This window comes from Pinus tabuliformis, chromosome 4_2 (assembly GCF_031772625.1).
Source record: "Pinus tabuliformis cultivar Carrire ecotype Pingquan chromosome 4_2, CPIR1, whole genome shotgun sequence".
Lineage (NCBI taxonomy): Eukaryota > Viridiplantae > Streptophyta > Pinopsida > Pinales > Pinaceae > Pinus > Pinus tabuliformis.
In genome coordinates, this window is record NC_142304.1 from 880,346,605 (window position 1) to 880,370,028 (window position 23,424).

Sequence of the window (23,424 nt, forward strand, 5' to 3'; positions counted from 1 at the left end):
CTTCCAATTGTTGTGGTGTAAACCTTGTAGGTTGTGGAAGATTAGGAGAAAAAGCATTAACATAATTATAGTCGTGAATGGTGGGATTCTTTGTTTCCATAATTTCGCTTTCAATTTTTCTTGCCAACCTGAATGTCTTCTCCAATGAATCAGGTTCCCAAAGACGAACCTCGTGATGAAGGTTATCCTTTAAAGTCCTTATGAAGACATCAACCATTTTTTTCTCTGGAATATCATTTACCCTTATATTCAATTTTTGGAAGTCCTCAATGTCCTGTACCATTGAACCCTTTTGTTTGAGATTTATCAATTGGCTAAAGAAGGTGTTTCTCTTTGTACCCTCATAATGTGCTATCATTTCCTCTCTGAAGATTGACCATGTGAGAAGTGGTCTACGAGAACAAAGCCCTTTATACCATAAAATTGGATTTGATTCTAAATAATTAGATGCAATACATACCTTTTCTAACAGTGGTACACCATGTAGATCAAAATATTTCTTCATCTGTAGTATCCAATTTACCGGATCCTTGCCATCAAACTTCCTCATCTCGCTTTTTCTTGATTTTAGGAGCATGATCTTGAAACCACTGTAACTTTGTACTTTCGGATCTTTAAGTTCTGAAATTTCGGTCTGCAATAGCCCTCTGAGTCCTCTTTCTAACTCTGCAAGTCTGATCACAATTGGATTCTTGAAGAAATATTTATTCCCAGTCTCCCCCAATGACCTAATTATAGAATAGTTCAGTAGAGTGAATTTGTACGACGTGCCACGTATCACTGTTTCAACCTTAGGTTCTGAAATTATACCCAAACAAAATACCGTCCGTCCTCTTTTTGTAACTTCTTACGAAATTTCAATTTGATGCTCAGAGAGAAAGTTATGATGATTTTCCCAAGGTCACTTGTTTAGGATTTAATTCTGGAGTTTGCAAAAACCCTAACTTCCTTGGATCATATATCCGAAAATATAGCGAGGCAAGATTTGAAATTTGGACCCGAGGTTTAGACCGATTTCTTCTCAAATGGTTTTTTTCAGCTTTTGAAACTTCATAGCAAAAATTCCACGATGACCTGTTTTAGATGAAATTCTGGAGCTTGCAAAAACCCTAACTTCCTCAGATCATATCTTTGAAAATATAGCGGACAAGATCTGAAATTCGGACCCGAGGTTTAGCGCGATTTCGTTTCAAATGGTTTTTTTTTTCGCTTCTGAGATGTTGCAGGAAAAAAGTTATAGCAAAAATGCAACGATGACCTGTTTGGAGCAGCGAAACCCTAGAATCCAAAGCTCTGATACCAAATGTTATGAAACCAGCTCACAAAAAGATAGAAAAGATAGATCAACGCCTTAGAAATAAGCCCTTTTGAGGGGGAAACCTTCTTTATGTTACACAAATGAACAATTCTTGGATGATACAAATGACAAGACCTCCTTTCTATATATATGAGTCTAGGGGGTCATAATATAATCAGAGCAGACATAACACTAATAATGTAAGGGCACAATAATAACAATAGTGGGCTTCTATGGGGCACAATAATAACAATATGGGGACTACATGGGCACAACAATATAATAAGGGGATTGTACTAATAATAATAAGGGGTTACATTAGTAGTCTAGGGACCTAACAAAAACCCATGCGGAAAATTCTTCTTATAGAGATTCCATTGACGAATACCAAGACCATGACCTTTGACACTTCCTGCCTCTCCAAGACCAAGACATCAATCCTTTAGCTCGAACTGCTGCATCATTGAAGACATCTTTCTGCTGCACTGCAGAGACTTGGCTTATTCATTACATCACTGAGGTCTTCACTATGATTGTTATTTATCAGATCTTCATTACCATACTCCAACATTTCTCTTGATGCTAAGACTGTTCCTTCTTATACCTGTGATACTGCTTATTACAATGACAATGATTAGGTTTATGACATACATTAGTACTGTAATTTCCCTTGAGGTATGCGAGTTAATAGAAACAAATATAAGTGTATGCCGAGATCCTTGTTACAGGACTTAAGACCCTTCAGCTCCATCCGGTTGATGACAACACCTACAGGTATGTCGAGATGCTGCTCATAGATATACCAAGATCATCATTAGCCTTCTCTGATTTATTCATCCGAAGATATTTCCTTTAGGTCACAGGTATGTTGAGTATCACATATTTCATCATTGTGACTATGCCAAGACAATCATATATATATGCAAGACTGAGATAATCACTTAGCGTGATCTCCATTTAGCTGAAACAGTGTTATTGGCTGTCGAGATAGCATGCTGTTGTGAGAGTACCCATATGCATTTATATACATGTGCTTAGGCTGTTTAGAAGGTAGGTCCGAAGTGATGTTTCTGTAGTGCGGATTGCAAGGGTTTGATTTTCATCCTCATTACTTCACCAAAACCCTTATCATATATGTTTAACCGAGACTTGATCTGACTGTATTCTTACGAAATACTTAACCTGCACCTTGACACCAAGAACCTGTACTCACCTGAGATCAACGTCATTCTTCCTGCAGTGCAGATCTGCTCCCATACATGCGAGGTCTTGACTGCACCTAAACCCCAACCGAGGTGCATTCAAGCCTTAACTGCGGCTCTGCTCCTCCATGCGAAAATTCAGAGGCATCCAAATTTTTTTATATCATTTTCGTTGACCCTTCATGGGTATTTATAGTGGTTAGCCTCCTATTTTGAGCTGGCATTCATTCATGAACTGACGTGTCCTTTTATCAAGCCGACATAAATTTCATTTATGTATTTAATTTATATTTGGAGCCGACATGAAGTATTCTTCCTTGTTTTCGCATGCAAACTTCTTGTGCTTGTTCTTGAGGCATTGATCTTGGTCTTGGAGGGCTGCTATACTTGTTGAAGACTTGTATACATTTATATGGACTCATGACATGATTCTTTGACATAGAAATAAATCCTAAAGACATCAAGAAGAAGTCTTTTACCTAGTGACACTTCTTGCTCATGAAACCCATGCAGCAAGATTACAAAAATAATTTATTCTCTTTAATTACATCAAATACAAAGATCACGTCATTATGAAGACCGAACCTAGTTACACTTTCTTCGGGGGGATTTACTCCCCCGGACCTCTGTGGGGGGGGGGTAACATGTTCCCCCCTGCGTGGAGGGGTGTACAGTCTTCCTGGGGTATACATCCGACTGAAACCTTTGAATACAGAAGATAATCAGGCTCCACACCCAACAATTTCCCACTTGGAGACTGATTATAGAAACTCCACCGCTGCTTCATTTGCTAGAAAATGACTAGTAGTGTGTTTATGGGTAAACTAGGTAATTCACACCACTTAGTGGGCTTGATCTTGGCTTGGAGTTAAGCCAAATCATTTTGGGTTTTTGTGGGTTTGGTGAGAGGAGTTTGTGGCTAAAATTTCAGAGCATTTAGAGGAATATTCGGCCCTGAGATCAACATTCCAACTAGCAAAAAATTGCAAATTTTCTCTTGGCAGTGCGCAGATCCCTTCGGGGACACTTCCACACTTGGGTTCGAGCTATCTTTTCTTGGTTTTGCTCAATGTTTTAAAACTCCAACTCGGTATCGACTCGGTTGGTTTGATTTCAATGACTTGGTCGTTGTTTTGGGTTTTTCTGTGTTTTATGAGAAGAGTACATAGTTAAAATTTCAGAATTTTTCGGGTTGTATTCGCACTGGAAATCAACATTCCTTAGTAGTGCGTTTATGGGTAAACTGGGTAATTCACACCACTTCGTGGGCTTGATATTGGCTTGGAGTCAAGCAAAACCATTTTGGGTTGTTGTGGGTTTGGTGAGAGGAGTTTGTGGCTAAAATTTCAGAGCATTTCGAGGAATATTTGGCCCTGAGATCAACATTCCAACTAGCAAACAATTGCAAATTTTCTCTAGGTAGTGCGCAGATCCCTCCGGAGACACTTCCACACTTGGGTTTGAGCTATCTTTTCTTGGTTTTGCTCAATGCTTTAAAACTCAGACTCGGGTTTAGAACCGGTCGAGAGTGGGCTCCGACTCGGTTGGTTTGATTTCAATGACTCGGTTGTTGTAAAAAATACATTAAATATTTTTTTTATGAAAAAGCATAATTTTAAAGATTTTCATTCATGTTTTCAAACAAAAAGCATTGGAATATAGAGAGTAGACAACATATGATCAAAATAGGATCATGAATATATCCATTATATCAAAATGGCACCTAATGCACTGTGCAATACATACATGATATAGAGATAAAAACAAAAACACATAACCAAGGAGGCTCTAAATGACCTCTACAACAAAAGTAAATTGTAAAACATCACTAGTCACCAATACTACTGGCTACTACTAGAGAAGCCAACATCATCTGGCTCAAACTCTGAATCAGAGTCAGACAGGGAAACCCATGGCTCCTCCTCCTCATCACCATCTCCAACTACAACTGTAGAAGTAGTAGCACTAGCAGGCGCAACAGCTGCACGCTGAGATAGACGAGATATGCGCTTCCGTCGTGGCTGAGTAGAGGAAGTGCTTGCAACTGGAGGACTTGGGGCTGGGCCTGGTACAAGTGGATCTGCATTCAACTGAACATTATGTTCAACTAATGCCTCTGTCTGTAAATCCAAATCAATACCAATATCCTTGTCAGAATCAAACTCTGCTGGATGACTCTCCACTACCCAATCTAATGTTGGATCAATATCTTCCAACACAATGGGATCTGTATTAGGGCTTTTGTTCAGCAATTGGTTGTGTCTTAGCCGGAGGTTGTATTGGACATAGGCTAGATCATTTAACTATTTTTGTTCTAAAAGGTTTCTCTTCTTCGTGTGAATCCTCTCAAAAACAGACCAATTGCGCTCACACTCAGTAGCACTGCAAGTTTGACTCAAAAGACGAATTGCAAACTTCTGCAATTGAGGACAATGGCTACCAAATGCCTCCCACCATTGTGCTGCAAAAAACATAGTTGTGTAATGAGTTAGCTCAACAAATTATATCCAAATTTCAAATTATAAACAATTTAACAAAATAAGAATTTGAAAATTGAAATTATTTGTTTATCTGGCTCATCTGCGTCCCTTGCAATCCTTGCTAGGTTCTTGTGGCTATGCTGAAACAAGTGATTTGTCGGTGTATCTCCAGCTGATCACTCTCCTTAGGGATGATGCAGTCAATGCAGTCAATCAATCCATCTCTAACGTCCCCAACAAAGCTCTTGCCTCAAGCTCTTGCCTCTAGAGCTTTATAATGATACCTTAGGTTCAGAAAAAACCTAGTTGCATGTATAGGGCGATGGAGTTTATTGTTCCATCTTTGATCAATGATTTCCCAAATAGGCTTATACTTAGCCACTCTATCCTTGTATACTGCCTTTATTTGCTCCTTTGCTTGATCAACAGCCTCATAAATGAAGCCCATAGCCAGTCTTTCCCCATCCACCAACCGCAACACCTTAACCAGTGGCTTAACAACCTTCACAATCTCTGCTGCCCTTTTCCAAAATATTTTTTCATTAAATTTCTTTTTCACATATTTGCCATCTTGTTTGTGAGACCACTGACATTCATTGCATTCATCATTGGAAAACACCTTTTGCAAGTTTCTACATTGGGAAAGCATAGATTGCAATGTCAAAAAATGAGTTGCAAATCTAGTGATGGCAGGCCTAATAATATCCCTTCTCCCTGTGTGTTTCCTCATCGGGCTCAAAATCCACAAGTGATTGTAGATATATTTTGTTATGCTCTTGGCATGCTCTACAGTGTTCTTGACCCAATCTATTTTGCCATTATCCTCAAGCATGAGGTCTATGCAATGTGCAACACATGGGGTCCAAAAGATGGTTTTGTGTTTTTCCTCTAACATTTTACCAACAAGAACATAGTTAGAGGCATTATTTGTGATGATTTGAACAACATTAGCCACCCCAACCTCTTCCAACCTCATTCAAAAGCTGAAACAACAAGTGTGCATCTTACACCTTATTAGATGCATCAACTGATTTTAGAAACATGGTTTCCTATGGGCAAAAGATAAGAAAGTTTATGATGGTACGGTTCCTTTGATCAGTGCATCCATCTAACATGATGGTACATCTCCTTTTTGCCCATGAGCTTTTGAAATCTTTCAAATATTCATCAATGGAGGAAACTTCTTTTTGCAAAAGGGATCCCCTTAACTCATGCATGGTAGGGTCTTTTAAGCCCTTTCTAACAACAAATATAGCATCAAACATAGGTTCATAATATGGTGAATGAGAAGCATTGAAGGGGATATCAACCACCATCTAGCTATGTAATCACAGGCAGTCTCTCTCAATTCTTTCTTCCAATGGTCATCTAAAGTGGGCTGCACATGACTTCTATTAGCTTGAGGATCATGTGCACTATCAGAGGGAGAGGAGGGTGTGAAATAAATTTTGATATCACCCTTCTTTTTCATTTTGCCCTTGCCCTTTTCTTGAATAGACTCCAAAGAGGGAGGAACAGAGCGAAAGTCATTGGATGCATCAGTGCAAGGGATAGATGAAGAGCCCTCATGTGATCATTTGTTGTATACTCCTCTTCCTCCCAATTCCAACCTCTATTTCTTTTTGCCTAACTTTTTCTTGCTCAAACTTCTCAAAGTTATCTAGCAACTCCTTCCTAATCTCCCCAATTTGTGCCGTTGGTGCTTCACATGGAGTAATTTGGATTCTAATACCAACCAAGTGTTGTTTCAGCCTTATGAATGCCCCCTCCACCCCCCTTAAATTTTCTATGACAAAATTTGCAATGCATTTGATTATCAATCATTTCAGCATATGCCCAAGCAACATCTTTCATTCTAGGAGCCATTTTCTGATATTTGGACTTTGAAATGAAAGGAAAAAATCCGAAAATGAAAAAAAAACATGCTTCAATGTTCATTTCTTTTACAAAGAAGACTCTTTTCAATTTCCAGATTTGCACAAAAAAAAAAGCAAAAACAAATTTTAGATGTGAAAAAAATACCTCTAGGCACAAACCGCCCCTTAATGCTGCTCCAACAAACCAAGTCCTCAATGCTGCTCCAATGGTTGCCCAAGAAGAACTTTACTGCTGCGCTGATTGCCCAAGACTCCTCATTGATGCTCCAAAAACAAACTCCACAACTCTTCACAAACTCCTCACAAATTCCTCACGAATTCTCACACAAATGCAATGAGATAGCTGTGAGGAAATGTGAGGGGTTGGGTAGCTTTTATAGGCTTGGGAGAGGTAAACAACCTTAAAGATAACCTAAAACTAAATTAGAATCAAGTTTGTGTTCGGTTTTTCCCTCCAAAAGGTATCACTGAGTTCGTTTGGGCATCGCTAGTTGAACCCACCGGTTTAACTCGAGCTCGGCCGAGTCATTGATCGGCTCGGCCGGTTCGATAACAAACGTCGAGTCTGGGCGTGTTTGGGCGTCGTTGGTTGGACCGATCGGTTTATTTCGAGCTCGACTGAGCCGACCGGTTTGTTACCGAACTGGCCGAGTCGGTGACCGGCTCAACCGGTTCGGTAACAAACTGGTCATTGAACTGATTTTTCTGTCGAGTCAAACCAGCCAGGAGTATGGCTCGGTTGGCTCGGTCGGATCCGAGCCGACTCGGCTGATTTTTAAAACACTGGTTTTTCTCAACTTGCATAGCAAGCCTAGGTTCTATAATTTCAACTCATATTTTGTACCTAATTTCCATATAATTAATAAAATGTCTCAGTTTATTCTATTGGATACATTGTGTGTTTAATTTTTGTCTGTGGTTCGATTCATTCTTGTTGTTCCTAGTTCATTGCTTGGTATTCGCTGTTAGTTTCCATTTAGGAATATTACGGAATCCAACATATTATGAGATCAACATCACACCTCTTACTCGTATATATAATCATGAGATAAAAACAAGAAAATATCACAATCAACAACCATTATCTCATAATATTCAAAGACCAGATTAAAGCAATAAGGGTGGGCGGTGGGAAGATTACAATAAGTCAAACATGGCTCGTCCTTGCTTGAATGGATTGGGGATGATAAATTTTGCCCACATTGTTGCATCCCCTCTTGCAATTTGAAGATAGAGTAATCAATCATCAATTTTAAAATTTCCTACTAATAGCTATTTTAAACATACAACTCTTGTTGATGTCATTAGGGACATGTTGAGAGTGGCATGAGGAAAAAGATCACTGAAGGACAAAATTTCGAGCTACAACTTGGTCGTCACAAAAATCAAATTCAAAGTCAGCTCATCACATTGATAATCCATAGAATCTCAATATGATTGAGGAATGATATCAGGAGGAAGCAAAGATGGTTTGAATAAATTTGTAATCATATCTTCTTGATCATGATATGATTTGTAAGGTTGGACGAGATTATCAACACTACCAGTGTTAATATCAATATCATAAATTGGATCCCCATCAAAACACCAATAACTCACATCCTATTTCTCCTTTTCCATATGCAACAAGTCATCAATGTTATCTTTATGGGATTTTCCTTTTCCATGATTTCATAAGATGGGTCTTAAAACTCAATCGTTGCGGAATGATAGGGCTTACCTCATCTTTATGTGACAAGGCATCATCTTTAACATGATCCTCTTTATTATTAGGATCTTTACTTGGATCGTGATCCTCTTCAACATGTTCCTCTTGATGATCGAGAAGGATCTCCTTCTCTTGCTTATTGTAATGTTCTTCATTAGTTTCATCTTCTACATGTTCAAGAGAGTGTAAAATGCTTTCCCTTTGAAGGGCCTCAGTCGAAACTTGAAGGGTATCTTTATAACTTTGAGACATTGGCCCCCAATAATCAAGGATTTTTTCAATAAACACCTTAATAGAAGGTTTTCCTTTTGGTTCACAAGAATGTTTATCCCATTCTCTTTGATATTTTCCAAGAGCACTAATGAACAATCTCATAAGAGCATGATCATGCAACATACTGATCTTTGAAGTTTATTTGAGGAATTTTACCACATGTTCAATGGTTAAAAAATGATCACCATCGAACTTCGAAACATCTGTCATACAATTTGTACCATAACGATTAGGATATCCAAGAATATCCTTAATATCTAGAGGAGGGTACATTTCATGAAAATCCCAAGGACCCACTTTCTTGAATTTTGCACATCACATAGTTGTGCAATTGCCAAGGTGAATTTAACTACCCTAATAGATGCTTGCTTCACCCTACAAACATGAAAAATCGATGAAGAACTAGGGCTTCATTCTTCCAATGGATTTGCAAAATGAGAAGTTCTGACTTTGGCTTTGGGATGTTATCATCAAAAGATCTTGAAGTATAGACCTAGAATCACGAGGAGTATGGGATTTCGTGAATTGTGCATTGACTATAGAGCATTAAAGAAGATTACACTCAAGAATTGGTACTCGCTGCCCAAGATCAACGATCTGTTAGATTCGTTGTAGCATGCAAGATACTTCACCATGATGGATTTAAAATCAAGCTATCACTAGGTTTGTGTCAAAGAAGAAGACACTTGGAATACTGCCTTCAAAACTAGACATGGTGTGCATGAATGATTGATCGTGCCATGTGATTTATGCAATGCAACAACTATGCTTATGAGACTAATGAATGATGTACTAAACCCCTATTTAGATTCATTTGTTAGTTCATTTGAATGATTTACTAGTTTAAGTGCTACTTGGGAGGAGCATATCTCACACTTTATGCAGGTGTTAAAGACTTTGAAGAAGCATAAGTTGTTGGCAAACCTCAAGAAATGTGGGTTTGCTTAACATTCTTTGGTGTAATTGGGGTATGTGATTGGTGGAGGGGAGCTTAAGATAGATCCCGTGAAGATGGAGGCTATCATGAAGTGGTTGGTTCCTACAAATGTCTTAGAAGTTCAAAGTTTTGTTTGACTAGCACAATATTAATGGAAGTTTATAGCTTCGTTTTAACTTTTTAGTAATAACTGCACCACTCTACCCTATAATTGCAAGTGAGAAGAGTTTCAAGTGTAGGGAGAATCAGTAGAAGGCCTTTGATGAACTGAAAAGAAAATTTAGTCAAGCACTGGTTCACACAATACCATACTTGCAAAAGCTTTCTAAAGTGGAAATGGATGCAACTGGGTATACCATGGGAGTGGTCTTGATGCCAAGAGGAAGACCAATATGTTATAATTTCGAAATATTTAATAGGGTAGTTCTCAACTACCCTTACATATGACAAGGACATCTATATGCTAATACAAACCATAAAAAAGTGGAATCACTATTTGATGGGAAAGGAGACCATCATCCACATAGATCACCAATTGCTATAATATTTGTAGGCCCAGAGTAGTCTACAATAGAGTAGAGACTATAAGTGGATGAGGTTCTCACAACAATTTCATTTAGTCATAAAGTATAAGAAGGGCATCGTAAACATGTTGGTAGACATGCTTTTAAGGCCACCCACATAAAAACTTATGGCTTTGGGAGCTCTAATGCACACAGAGCTTTCATCCATGATGCATATAGAGAGGCATATATAGAAGATGGGGACTTCAAGGAGGTGTTTTGTAATGTCCCTATTTTCAGTGTCCTCTATAGTGCAGCTGGGATGGATTTCCTAGGTACATGATGGCCAGGATATTGGAGCAAAAGTATGTCATCAGAGGTTCCAGAGGGGTTTTGAGGAGTTTTATGGGATCTAATGGTTTTCACTTGACATGTTGTATCATTTGCACAACTTACTTTTGGTTTCGCTGAATTCTGATAATTACTGTAAACGAGGTTATTATTGATCCTGTTTAAATTGATTATGTTTAAGATGTCATTCCAGGAGGAATATTTAATAAAACTCCTTAGTGTAATAGCTTGTTGGAACTAAGACAAGAAGATCTATAGGATGGGATGGTGGAAAGTGGATTTCAGTGACCAACGAAAGGATGGTGGCCAATTTACCATTTTCCCAGATTAAAAGTGACTTTAATTAATAAAAGAAGGGAAAAAGTGCTAAATGGAGAAAAAGGCCAAGCGACTAAAATAAAAGAAAGTCACTTAAGAAAGGGGATGAGAAGAAGCTTCTAGAGTAGGAAAATAAAATAATAAAATAAAGGCTTCTAGAAGGTTGGAGAGGGATCCATCAGATTTATAAAAGGAGGAGAAGTAGATCATTTGGAACATCTTGAATTTGAGATTTGTTGTTGTTGTTGTTAAATTTATATGTGGAGAGGTTTTGGGAACGTGGTTCTCAACTTCAGTAGCCCTAGGACGGAAACCCTTGGGTTCCTTGCGTAAGTTGGACGAAAACCCAACCCACTACTGAGGAGGTTTTAGTTAGAAATCTCATGGAGCTTCTAGCAACATATTTGAGTGGGGATCATCCAAATCTCCAAATTGGGCGTCATTTCTAGTTGTAGTTTTTAGAAGAATAGCATCAATATTGTAGTAGCTATTTGGAGGCCTTCATCTCAACTATGCTTATGTAATCTTATATCCAGTAATAAAATGAAGTTGAGTTTGCTTTTATTTCTTGTGTGTAATTTTGAATTGTTGCCTCTGTATGTTTTCATCTTGCCAAATTTGCCGAGTTCTAAATAAAAAGCTTATGGCACGTTTTTTTGAAGATTTTGTTAAATTATTAAATCGGGATACTACATGTTTCAACAACTATTGGACCATAGTCATGTAGAAGATGTGATAGCGAAGCTGACTATCACATTCAAAATGGGTTACTCTACAGATTGGACAAGCTGTGTTTCTAAAGGTGTACGTTTGCAACTTATTTGTGAGGATGTATACTTTGGTGTATCAACAAGCCTTGTAATAAGAAGTAGGTTTTATACAATTCATTGCATGTACCCATGTGTTATGGGGAAAACTTTTCCATGGATTTTTTGGGAAGTCTACCAATAACCAAGAAAGGACATGACTATCTGTTTTTGGTAGTTGACAAATTCAATAAGATGTGCATTCTTATGCCTTGTAAAGAGACCATCAAAGGGCAAGAAGTAATAAACTTGTTCTTCAAATAGGTTTGGGTGCACTTTGGGTACACTTCTATTGATAAGGGCCCTTTTATAAACAAAAATAAATATAAATAATGAATAATAATTTCATTATTCACAACTAATGAAGAGACACATGCAAGAACATGTCTCAATGAAAAGACGTGACTTATTATGAAAGGACACATTTGCCTTGTACATATATGGGCCCTCATTTCATACCATATCATTTCTCATACATTTTTATTCATTATATATAGTATTATTTATCTTCAATGGATTTCCTTATATTCCAAGTATTTTGGATATTTAACTCACGAGCTAGGTTTAGCTATCACATTTGCTTTTAGTGCAACATTCCACAGAGGATCAAATTGGGATTGCAATTTGACAATTTTTCTTAGTGCTTAGAAGTTTATATTTTCTAGTTTCATGAATGTTGACAACATCAAAAAACAAAGAATCAAGTGAAGATACTACAAGTGAAAATAAAAAACATAAGGCCTTTTCATCAATCTCCTTTGACGATAAAACATCTATAAGGGGAAGGCAATGTTATAAACAAAATTAACAAAAATAGATGTAAATAATATAAATAATAGATTCATGATTCATAATTAATGAAAAGACACATGAAACGACATGTCTCAATGAAAATACACGACTTCTTATGAAAGGGGATTTCCACCTAGTATATTTTTTCCCCAAGGAAAAATTGTAATTTCCATTAATATGTTTGAAAAATAGATATTGTAGATGCTTAAAGAAGCATATGCTGTAAGTTGTGGTGTTCCACCTTCAGATGTTCTTGTACAAAAAACCCCATAGGGTGATCTAGTGATAATTACACAATTACATGTCAAAAAAATATATATACATAAAACTGCACTGGATACAAAGGCACTATCAGTAGCTCAAAAAAGACCCATGAAACCAGGCCCTGTTAGGCCCTTGTATCCTCTGATCAATGTATGGGCAGTGGTAGTACTGATAGAAGTTCGATCCCCTCTGTTCCTGTATCAGCCATAGGGCCCTAGGCTGGATCGCTGCCTCCTTGGACAATTGATCGAAAATCTGGTTGCGCTCCCTGTAGATGTGATGACAACGGATGGAGTCAAAGTGGGATGTGTATCATCCAGTATATTCCTGAGTGTGTGCGTGTGACAAATAGATGTACCATTAAACCAATTTATAATGATCTCAGAGTCATAAAAAATTTGTATATGCCTACACTCATTTTCTAAAGCAAAATGCAAAACATGTCTGAGTGTGATCAATTCTGCAATGTTGTTAGTACCATTGCCCAATCCCATTTGAATTTTAAAAAAATGGTTTTTTGATAGATGTAAGAGGACCCCTCCCCCACATCCATCCGCCTGGGCAGATCCATCAAAATAGGCCCATGGTAGATTCTTGTCAATGGCTTCAAGAATGATGGTTTGCTGGGGAGCAGGTCGGTCATCATTGGGTATGCTGGAGTATAGGGATAAAACATGTGCAGAAGCATGTGTCTGGTGAGGTTCAATGTCTTTGAAAATGGTTTTGGTTGCGAATCAGCGAAATAGACTAGCAAACCAAAAGAGGAAGGTTCCTAATTTTAATGGGCATAGGTCTACCATGCTTGCCAGGCCTCTAGGATGGAGATCCTCTGCCATCGAAAAGTGATAGAGAGGGAGGTGAGAATCTATGTCCAAAAAGCCCAAATGGAGAGGCAGTGAAGGAAGAGATGGTTAATAGTCTCGGAATCCTGTCGGCAAAAAACGCACCAAGCAGGGCCATGGAAGGATCGCTTCTTCAAGTTTTCTCTCGTAGGAACTTTGTAGCGGAGGACAGTGCACATGAAAAGTCTAGTTCGCGGCTGAGCCTTCAATTTCCACAAAACACTCCACCACCAGTCCATAACTAGTGGTTTATGTGCTGCATAAATGATAGTATAGCCATCCTTGGGTGCATAATTACCATGGTTGGCATGTGCCCAAATGAGTTCATCTTCGCCATCGGTTAACCTAGCATGTGATTCAACAAGAGCATTAGTGTAGCTGAGCCAATCTAGATGCCACTTGTCAGGGATGCCAAGTTGAAGAGCAAATTTCCATGCCTGAGAAAATATGGTAGAATTCTCTGGATCTGCGATTTGATCAAGATATGTAAAACCAACATTAGTTAAGTAATGAATGAGATCAGGAGGGAGCATGTAAGCATTACCACATCCAGATCATGGATCCATACCAACACGAACTGAGGAGCCAAACCTTATTCTCCAAGCCAGTTCATCACGTATGTAAGATATGGAATTTAAGACAACACACCAATGGATGAGATGCTTGATCGGTTCCAAGTGGGGAGTCTGACCCAATCAAGTGTGTGAAGGGGCCAGATATATTTATGGTAAACTACCTCAGTCCATAAACTTTTTGCAGTGAGGATTTACTAGCCCATCTTGGTAGCAAGTGCTTTAGAGAAGGATTCAAGGATTTTCAGTCCCCAACCTCCCCATTTCTTGGGAAGTGCAATCAGGTCCCAACGAGCCCATGCATATATGTGACCATCATGTTTCCCTTTCCATAAAAATCTGCAGCACAATTGTTGAATTCTTGACAAGATCCCCTTAGGAATCCAAGTAATGGACATAGACCGGAGTGGCTTCTAAGACTGATTTGATTAGTATGAGTTGTCTAGCTCTGGAAATATATTTATGATGCCAAATGTTTAATCTCCTTTCAATCTTGGCAACAAGCTAGGTCCAATCAACAATCTTGTAATGAAGAGGTTTGAATCAGAACCCAAGATACCCGAGTCCATCATCAAAACATAGAAGTGTAAAGGAAAATCGCTGATGTGCATAATGAATCTCATGTGGTGAGCATCCTGTAGATGAGATGGTAGATTTCCGGGCATTACACTCCATGCCCAAGACTCGACTGAATAATTGCAATAATGATAGAAATGCTGATGAATCACCAATACCCCCCCGGGTTGAGGAAGATTAATACATTGTCGACAAATAGAAGATGTGCAAGGATGCGGTTGTTGTCGATCTTAATACCTTGGAGACGACCAAGTCTACGATCTTTAGAAATGAGTCGGCTCAGACCTTCCATGACAAGCAAAAAGAGTAGGGGAGACAGGGGGTAGCCCTGTCTAAGGCCATGTTTAGCATGGAAAAAAGGGGAGGCAGATCCATTTATAAGAACACTGCAGGAGACCTTGGTGATGCAACACATGATCCTTTTGATGAAGTCCAGGGGGAACCCCAGATGAGTTAGGAGCATTCTCAAGTATAACCAGCTGGTACGGTCAAAGGCCTTTGCTAGGTCAATCTTGAGGATCATTCCTTTTAACTTCTTAATCTTTTTCAGGTGATATATGAGCATATAGGATAGGTTTGAGGCGATTGGCAATGATCTTGTAAATGCAATTGCAGAGTGAGATGGGTCGAAAGCCATTGAAAGTATCAAGGGAGTCAGATTTAGGGATGAGAACAATGAAGGTCGAGTTGAATGCATCAACATTCGGTCACTGGTTCTACAGTCTTTAATGACTTGAAGCAGATCTTTCCCAAGTAATTCAAAGAATGCCAAGTAGAATTCGACTGACCATCCATCAGGGCCAGGGCCCTTGTCCTTTTAAAACCATTTTAATGTGCCCTCTAGCTCCCCCATAGACACTGGCTTGTTGAGATCCTCAACAACATCCTAATCAACAAACCTAGGAAAGAGACCAGCCACCTTGATAATCTCAGCAAGTGATGCTTGCAGAGGGCCCTTGAATAGCTGATGAAGTGAGAAGTGCTGAGCGATGCAAGATGATTGAAGGAGTGGACTCTCTAACCTTCTTCGTTGGTCATTTGCCAGATGGTATTGATCGCTCTGTGCCCATATGCAAATTGATGATAGAACTTCGTATTATCATCCCCTTCTTGTAGCTAGATGGCATGACTCCTAAGTCGCCATGTTTCTTCTCTGTCTTTTAGAATCCTATTCCTTTCGGCCTTGAGTCCAATGAGGTGGGTTTTGGCATCAGTAGATGAGTATCCCCTCCCATTAGCATCTTCCAGATTAGCGAGCTCAAGCTCAATATTGTGTAATTTAAGGTCATCCTTCTTTCTCTTGTCTTTGGCCCGATCAATGGTTAATCGCTCAAGTCTAAGAAGGTTGTCGGAGAAACCTTCAGAGATAGATCGACCAGAGTCAGGGGGCTGAGCCTTCCAAAAGTTCGACACTAATCGAATGTAGTCCAAGTCTTTTAACCTTCCACCTAGTATATATATGGGCTCTCATTTGTAAATCATACCATATAATTTCTCATACTTTTTTATTCAATATATATTATTATTTCATCCTAAATGGATTTCTTGATATTCCAAGTATATTGGATATTTAACTTGTGAGCCAAGTTTGGCTATCACATCCCTTTTTGAAATTTGCTTTGGATATTTGGCACCTTCACCCTTGGATGTTGCATATGGGTGACAATGAGGAGTGAGGGAGGACCTCATAGGAGATGCATTAAGAGCAAAAAAAAATAGGTATATCCATTTGCAAGTACAAGAGACATTGAAGAAAGTCACATGAAAAACAAAAGGCCTTGCATGATGAACACGAATAGGCAAGTCATTCAGAATGGGAAATAGAGTATGGTTCAATTTTTTTAAAACCGGAACCGGTGACCAGACCGGTCCACCTAATGAACCGGGTTTCGAATCTGAACCAGTCGAACAAGGACTGGTCAGGACTAAACGAATTGGTTTAAAATAAATACATTAAATAATTACTTTTTAATGAAAAAACTATTTTTAAGATTTAAAACCATGATTCCAAGCCAATAGAAACACAATATGCAAGGTTTGCTCATCTATATACCATGTAAAGGTGAATATATCAAAATGGCATCGAGTGCAATACATATCCGCCACAAAATGCATAATCAATGAGGCTCTAAATGGCCTCTAGAGTCCAAAAACAATGCTCTAAGTTATGGGGTCACTGAACTACTACAAGTCTACATATCAGTGATCAACAACATGATCACTCCACATCATGATCAAACTCATCACCACTACTAGACAAGAGATCATCAACATGAACTACATAATAATATGGCTCCGAGTTTGAGGACTCCTAAAACTCCTCTACAACTTGACTAGTAGTAGCAAAAATAGACACCGAAACTACAAATCACTGATCAACATGGTCACTCATGAAACTCATCATTGATTCAACACTACTAGAAATACATAAACATCAACAACAAGAGATACATTAATATCGTCTAGCTCAAAGTCTTCAGACTTGGTTTGCTCAACCTTATAACATGATATAAATTGAAAAGGTTTATCATGCCTAACTAATGATTCTGGTTTGAGTGAAGGGTTTATCTCCTTAACCTTATAATGTGGTAGAAAAAGATTAGCATGCCTAACCAGTTGTTTTCCTTTGAGTGAAGGGTGCATTCTTGTTAAGGCCATGGTAGAGGAGTTCAACAATCAATGCCACCACAATCAAGGTTCTTAAAGGGCTTCATGCTCTTGATCAAATGCCAATCTCGTACCCTCACGCATAATAGAATCAAATGGAAACATTACAAACCCCCAAACCATGAAACCCTGAAAACCATTAAGTCTGCTGAATTTTGAGTGAAATCTAAAATTTTAGTTTCTCCATATGAAATCCAATGAGGTCAAAACCACTCTCAAATATCTTGAGTCATTTCATGGTAATGTTAAAAATTTAAGTAAAAGGATGAAAATTAAAATGAAAGGAAATGTCACTTTTACTTTAAGAATTTAACATTACCATTAATTGCCAACATTGTTAGGGTTGAGATGTGTCAGGAAAATGAGAGGGTAGGCATGTTTTTCTTGAAGGGACTATTTTTGGAGGAAAAAACCCCAAATTTCCCTCAAACCAGCTTCAAAATGCACAAAAATTCATTTTGTAGGGTTTATAGTTGCCCTGGCAATAAACTGGCTGGTTTAGGATGGAACCGGCCGGTTTCAGGACAGGTTAGGATCGGTTTGTCCACTTTTTTGGCGAAATGGAGGGTCAAACTGGGTTTTTCTACCGATTTGACCCGGTGGGCTAGCTAACCGGCCGGTTTGACCGGTTATCGGTTTAGACCGGCCGGTTTTTAAAACACTAGTATGGTTAGAGTTGAGAAAGGAAAGACAACAAGGTCTTGGTAAGAAGATCAAGGCTTTGAAGCATGGCTCTTTCGAGTTATTGGAAAAGGTGCAAGATAATGCCTATAGACTTAGTCTACCCCCATACTTGTGCATTTACTCAATAGTGAATGTGGAGAATCTCAAACTCTTCCATGTTGGATGAGGAGGAGGGGCATGTCCTACCTTCCATGGAGGACTTAGCACCAGATGCTCAGGCAAACTTGGTAGAGAACACAATTTTGTAGAAGAGGTCTAGAACTACAAGATAGGGGGAAGGACAACTTCTATGTAAAGCTAAGTGGTACTTCGAGGGGAAGGTATCAAAAAGTTTTTCTGACCTCATTCAGTAAAATTTTTGGGGATCAAAAGCCTCCTTAAGAGGAGAGGTGTGATTTGGATTGGATCGTTATGTTATTTGCCATACATTTAAAATTGGAGGAATCAACTTGAGTCATTTTTCCAGGCGGGTTGCAGTTTGGAAAATTGGGGTTTGAAACCTTTTAGAGCCATTTGAGGCATTGAATGATGTTTTTTGGGGTCAAAACTTCCCCCTTTGGCATTGCACTGTTTTGGAGAATTTAGCATGTACGGATAAATACTAATTCACTAGACAAGTAGATGTGCCTAAAACAACAGTTTAAAGTGTTTTAAACTTTTCCTATAAACAATAGATAAGAAGAGAGGATAGAAGACCTACCTGTAGTTCTGCTTTCCTCTCGTCTCCCTTGTATCGATTCCATCGCTCCTTCCCGTACTTAATCCGCTTGAGAAGTACCTTGTAAACACAATAGAAGACAAAAACCGATCAAAGCATACAACCCATTGAATATAAATGAAGGGAATCAGAAGCAATTCATACATATAAACATTATGAAAGGACACAACATATGGAAAAAGGTTCAATCACTTTATTAGATAGAAGAAGGAATTACAACCATCAGTGTCTGATTCAAAGTCATTCCTCCAGCTTGGATCCCATCCACATCACATCAAAAGCAAGACAAGCTTGTGGCATCACATCATTTGCTCCAAAGTCAAGTCTCATAGCAGCATTATCTCCTTACAATTCAACATAATCCAGCCGCTGATCACTTAGATGAGTGGTCAATTTATAGGAAGATGAAGGAGGTTTTGTCATTAATGGCGGTATTGAATGGCCTTCCATACTTAGAATTAGTTCCATGGAGGAAGGGATGAGAGGATAGGATGCTCCTTAACTCATTCCTCATCCATTTTCGAGCTCATTAGAGTTGATAAGACAGGGAAACTTCTAGATGACCCCAAAAGAGAAGAATATTCCCCAAACCCTATGTGAATTTCGCTCATTCTTGCCTAGTGCAGGTGAAAGGAAACCTAAGTGCTCCGCAGAGCACCCTGGCAATGGACTTAACTGCTCTGCAGCGCACCTTCATAAGGGCTTACTTGCGCTGGTCCCTCTAAAGGCAATTTCTAGATGTTTTCAAGTCATGAAATTGTTTGGGAAGGAGGCATTCAAAGTGGTGACTTGTTTAGGGCATGAAGCAACTGAAATTATGGTTTGATGAGCCCTAAATTACAGTTTACTGATCTGGATGTTGGGATTTGATGTGCCCAAATGGATCTGTAACATGGACCCTGGGATGTTGACCTATACTTAGAGACCTTTTCAACAACACAAAAATTGTGTCAATTGGAATTTGTATGCAAACGTTATGCCTCCCACAAACTGACATACCATGTTACCACCATTGTACAAGTGGATGCCACATCAGTGCCCATTACTCATGCTTATGGTGCTAGCCAAGTGCAGAATTTGAAGAAGACTCTAGAAGGTTCAAACCCATAATTCTAGTTGAGGGTTGAGGGAGTCAAAAACTCACCCCAAGTTGGCTATTGGGCTATGTTAAATATTAGGCCACTAGGAGTAGGGATTCCATTCTATGCTATTGTATTTTGTTCCATGGGTGAGCAGAGCAGTTGGAAGTGTGATGTGAGAGAACATAATGGAGAAGGTTAAAGTTTTGTAGCAGCCATACAGGCCATAGGTAACTCCATAGGGAGTACCTCTTACTTTGTACTTGCATATTTCCATACAAGAGAAAAATAGAGCAGAGCAGCCTCACCTGCTAGCTGGGCTTTCACTTAAGGGCTTCTATGGCAAATTTGTGTCTGTAGTGGATGGTGTGCATATTCCATTCTGTTCTATATCTCTTGCATTTCAGCTAATATATTTAAGCTTAAAAAACAGTGAATAAAGAATCTGATATTTAAAAGGAATTAACATTCACAATAGAAATTTCAGTGACTTTATTTGATCCGTTGTGACAAACTATTCTAGTGGAATATCCACGGTAGTTTACAGATCATAGTCTGACTTATTGAAATGGTTTCCCATGATTAGTTGCTTCAACCAAATCTTCACCATGCTACTAGGAGATATTTTTTATAGTCCCTTATCCTAATTAAATCTCATTCTCTTGCCCCTGCTACAGATGCTTTAATCTAAATTTGGTCTGATTATAAGGGAACATGGAGTTTATGAAGTAATCGACACGCTTATTGTTGTTTATTTGAATATGGCTTAAATCCACTCCTTTTAACCTGATTAGAATCTTCAGTCTCATCTACAATCTCCGGTTGCTTGGTTTCCATTGACTTGTTTTCTTTATATGAAGTTAATTGTCAAAAGGGAATCTCCCTTTTTATGGTCCCTTCACTTAATTAATTCTCTTTCCTCTGTCTGTGCTATATTCTTTGATTTGAAATTGGTCAAATTCCAAGGGAACCTGCAGTTTGTGAGGTTATCGACCAACTTATTGTTGTTTGTTTGAATATGCCTTAAATCCACTCCTGTTAACTTGATTAGTAAATCTTTAATCTCATCTATGGTCTCCAGATGTCCCCCATTTGGGGAAATGCAGGGGGAAACATTTTGCTAGTGTGGGGGATGCGTTTTCCCCCAAAAAGGAACTTTTGTGTATCCTCCACCCCCCTCCCCTCCAGAAAAAATTGGGGGTGCTGCCACATGTCCCCCATGTGCATCTCCCTGCTCCTGCAATTCCCTGTCCCAGAAATTTGGGGGAACAGTGGTATATACCAACTGAATTGTCATAAGGGAATCTCCTTTTATTGGTAGATGTGTAATAATTGAAGCACAAGCTTAACTTAATTATTAGATGCCTGATCTATCCTATGCCAAATATTCTTTCCAGCGTCGAATATATTTTCCTTCCCTGGCTCAACCCTGGTTGTTTTTTGGAGCTCTGTAAAACATGAGTCTAAACTTCTAGAATCAGTGTCTAATCTTGGTTAGGATCCTAAGTAATGTATGCTCTTATGGTTTGCACTTCAATAGGGATCTCCAGGGCATTATTGATTATCTTAAGTTCAACTCTTTGCCAGAGATGAGAGTGAGAGCTAGTGCCTACGCATTGGTTCAATATTTCATTCCAGGATTTTCTGTCAAATGAACATGGTGATTACTAGTTCATATCCATTATTTGATTCCTTTTTGTCTTCAACTCCTGATGTTCCGGTTTCCATAAAAAGATGCTACAATATGACAACAACTTTTTTTTTCTTGTAATATGTGCTCTTTGTTACTGTCAATCTTGTACTCGACCTGTAACTACCCTGTAGGTGCAGCATGCTGTTCATTTTTTTTGTTTTTGTTATCTCCCAGAATAATCATAGCAGCGCATAGAGTAACAAATGTTTTATTCTATGGGTTTGTTTCGTTGTATATTAATATCATCCTGGAGACTAGGAATTATAGTTCCTGGAGCATAGTTTGGTTTTTCCCAGAACTAACAATAAGGAAAGCAACAATACATATCTTATATTACTGTTGGTTCTTGTGTCAGTGATACCTTTGATATGGTATACTTAATTCTTTGTGATCTTTGCTGCAGGTTCCTTGGAAGAGCCTTGGAAAAGAACCAGTTATTGTTCTCATTGACCGTGTGTTTGTACTTGCAGAACCTGCACAAGATGAATGCTCTTTCACGGTATGATACATGGATTGATGAAGAATTTTTTAACAACAATTGTGTTGCATACATTCAGAAAACTTAAGTGTTCAAGGGGATTTTGTGTTGTCTTTTTCCACATTATCCTTGAATAGCTATGAGCCTAACACTGTTATATATCTCTGCCCAGGAGGAGGATAAGGAAAGGCTTTTTGAAGCAAAACGACGGAAAATTGAGGTATGTAATTGCTGATGGTCAATTTTATTTGTCATGGTATTTCCAAACATTAGATTTTATTTGTGCAAAAAAGTTTGGTCTTATAGGAAAGTCGAGGATAGTCTTGATTTTAGCTAGCACTCTCTAGAAGTTGGATGTATTATGCTGAATAATCAAGATACTAGGAAACGAAATAAAATGAGATCTCGTTATCCATTTGGAGATGGTTAACAATTCCTTTTTAAAACCACAATTGTTGTTGTGATTCCAATTTACAATCTATTGTTCTTTGTAATTCTACTAGAGACACATGAGTTTACAATTGAATTTGGAGGATGAAGAGAGCTGCATTGCTTGTGGCCTCCATTGGCTAGGGTTTCTGCTCTTGCCACTGCTGCCTGCTTCACTTCTGCAGATTGAAGGCCATGGAATTTCTCCTCTCCTTGAAGTAGGCTTGTTATGCTTGCCTAATCATCTTAGTGCTTTAGACCTATCAGAACAAGCAACAAAGCATGTGTGCGTAGTCCCTGCTGGCATGGTCATGAAGAATATGGATTCTTTATCTGCCCTAGATATCTTGGTTTGGAGACTTGTCGAAGGACTATCATGTCCTCTTGGAGTGCATTGGTGGGTAAATTCATGGGTTTATGGTCCAGATATGTTTTGATTGAGTGGTGGAGAAGAAACCTAGAAATCTAAGTTGCAGGGTCAACCCTTATTTGCTTGTGGGAGGGGTTTCTTTGTTTTCCAGATTCAATAAGAAGATAGAGATCTTATTGTTGAGAAATCTAGGGCATTAGCATTAGGTGATTTCTCTTCTATTAGTGACTGCTTGTGAATGCTTTTTACTTGTTTAGATTATTAGTGTTCTTCTTCATCGAACATTAACCAATGCATGAACATAAATTAACAAGAGACACAGCATGTAGGCTATGAGCCAGGGCACAAACCTCTCAAGTCCTCTTGACTGTCTTCTCCTCCTGTTGACTCCTCTTCCTCTTTGATCTTCTGAGCATTGAGACATTGACATCACTGAGATCTCATCTAGATCTCTTCTCGTGAGACCTTCTTACTGTCATCATCAATGAACTGTGGTTGCACCAAACTG

At 38.7% G+C, this 23,424-nt stretch overlaps 1 protein-coding gene across 3 annotated transcripts in view; it reads left to right on the forward strand.

The window, feature by feature from the left end:
- Window positions 1-23,424, forward strand: part of LOC149172507 (calcium-dependent lipid-binding family protein) — a 473,345-nt gene that overhangs the window by 60,504 nt on the left and 389,417 nt on the right. For all 3 annotated transcript variants that reach the window (XM_089424336.1, XM_089424337.1, XM_089424338.1), the window contains 2 exons: window positions 22,043-22,138; window positions 22,290-22,337. In XM_089424336.1, the coding sequence (XP_089280462.1) occupies window positions 22,043-22,138; window positions 22,290-22,337 (144 nt within the window). The remainder of the gene's footprint in view (window positions 1-22,042; window positions 22,139-22,289; window positions 22,338-23,424) is intronic.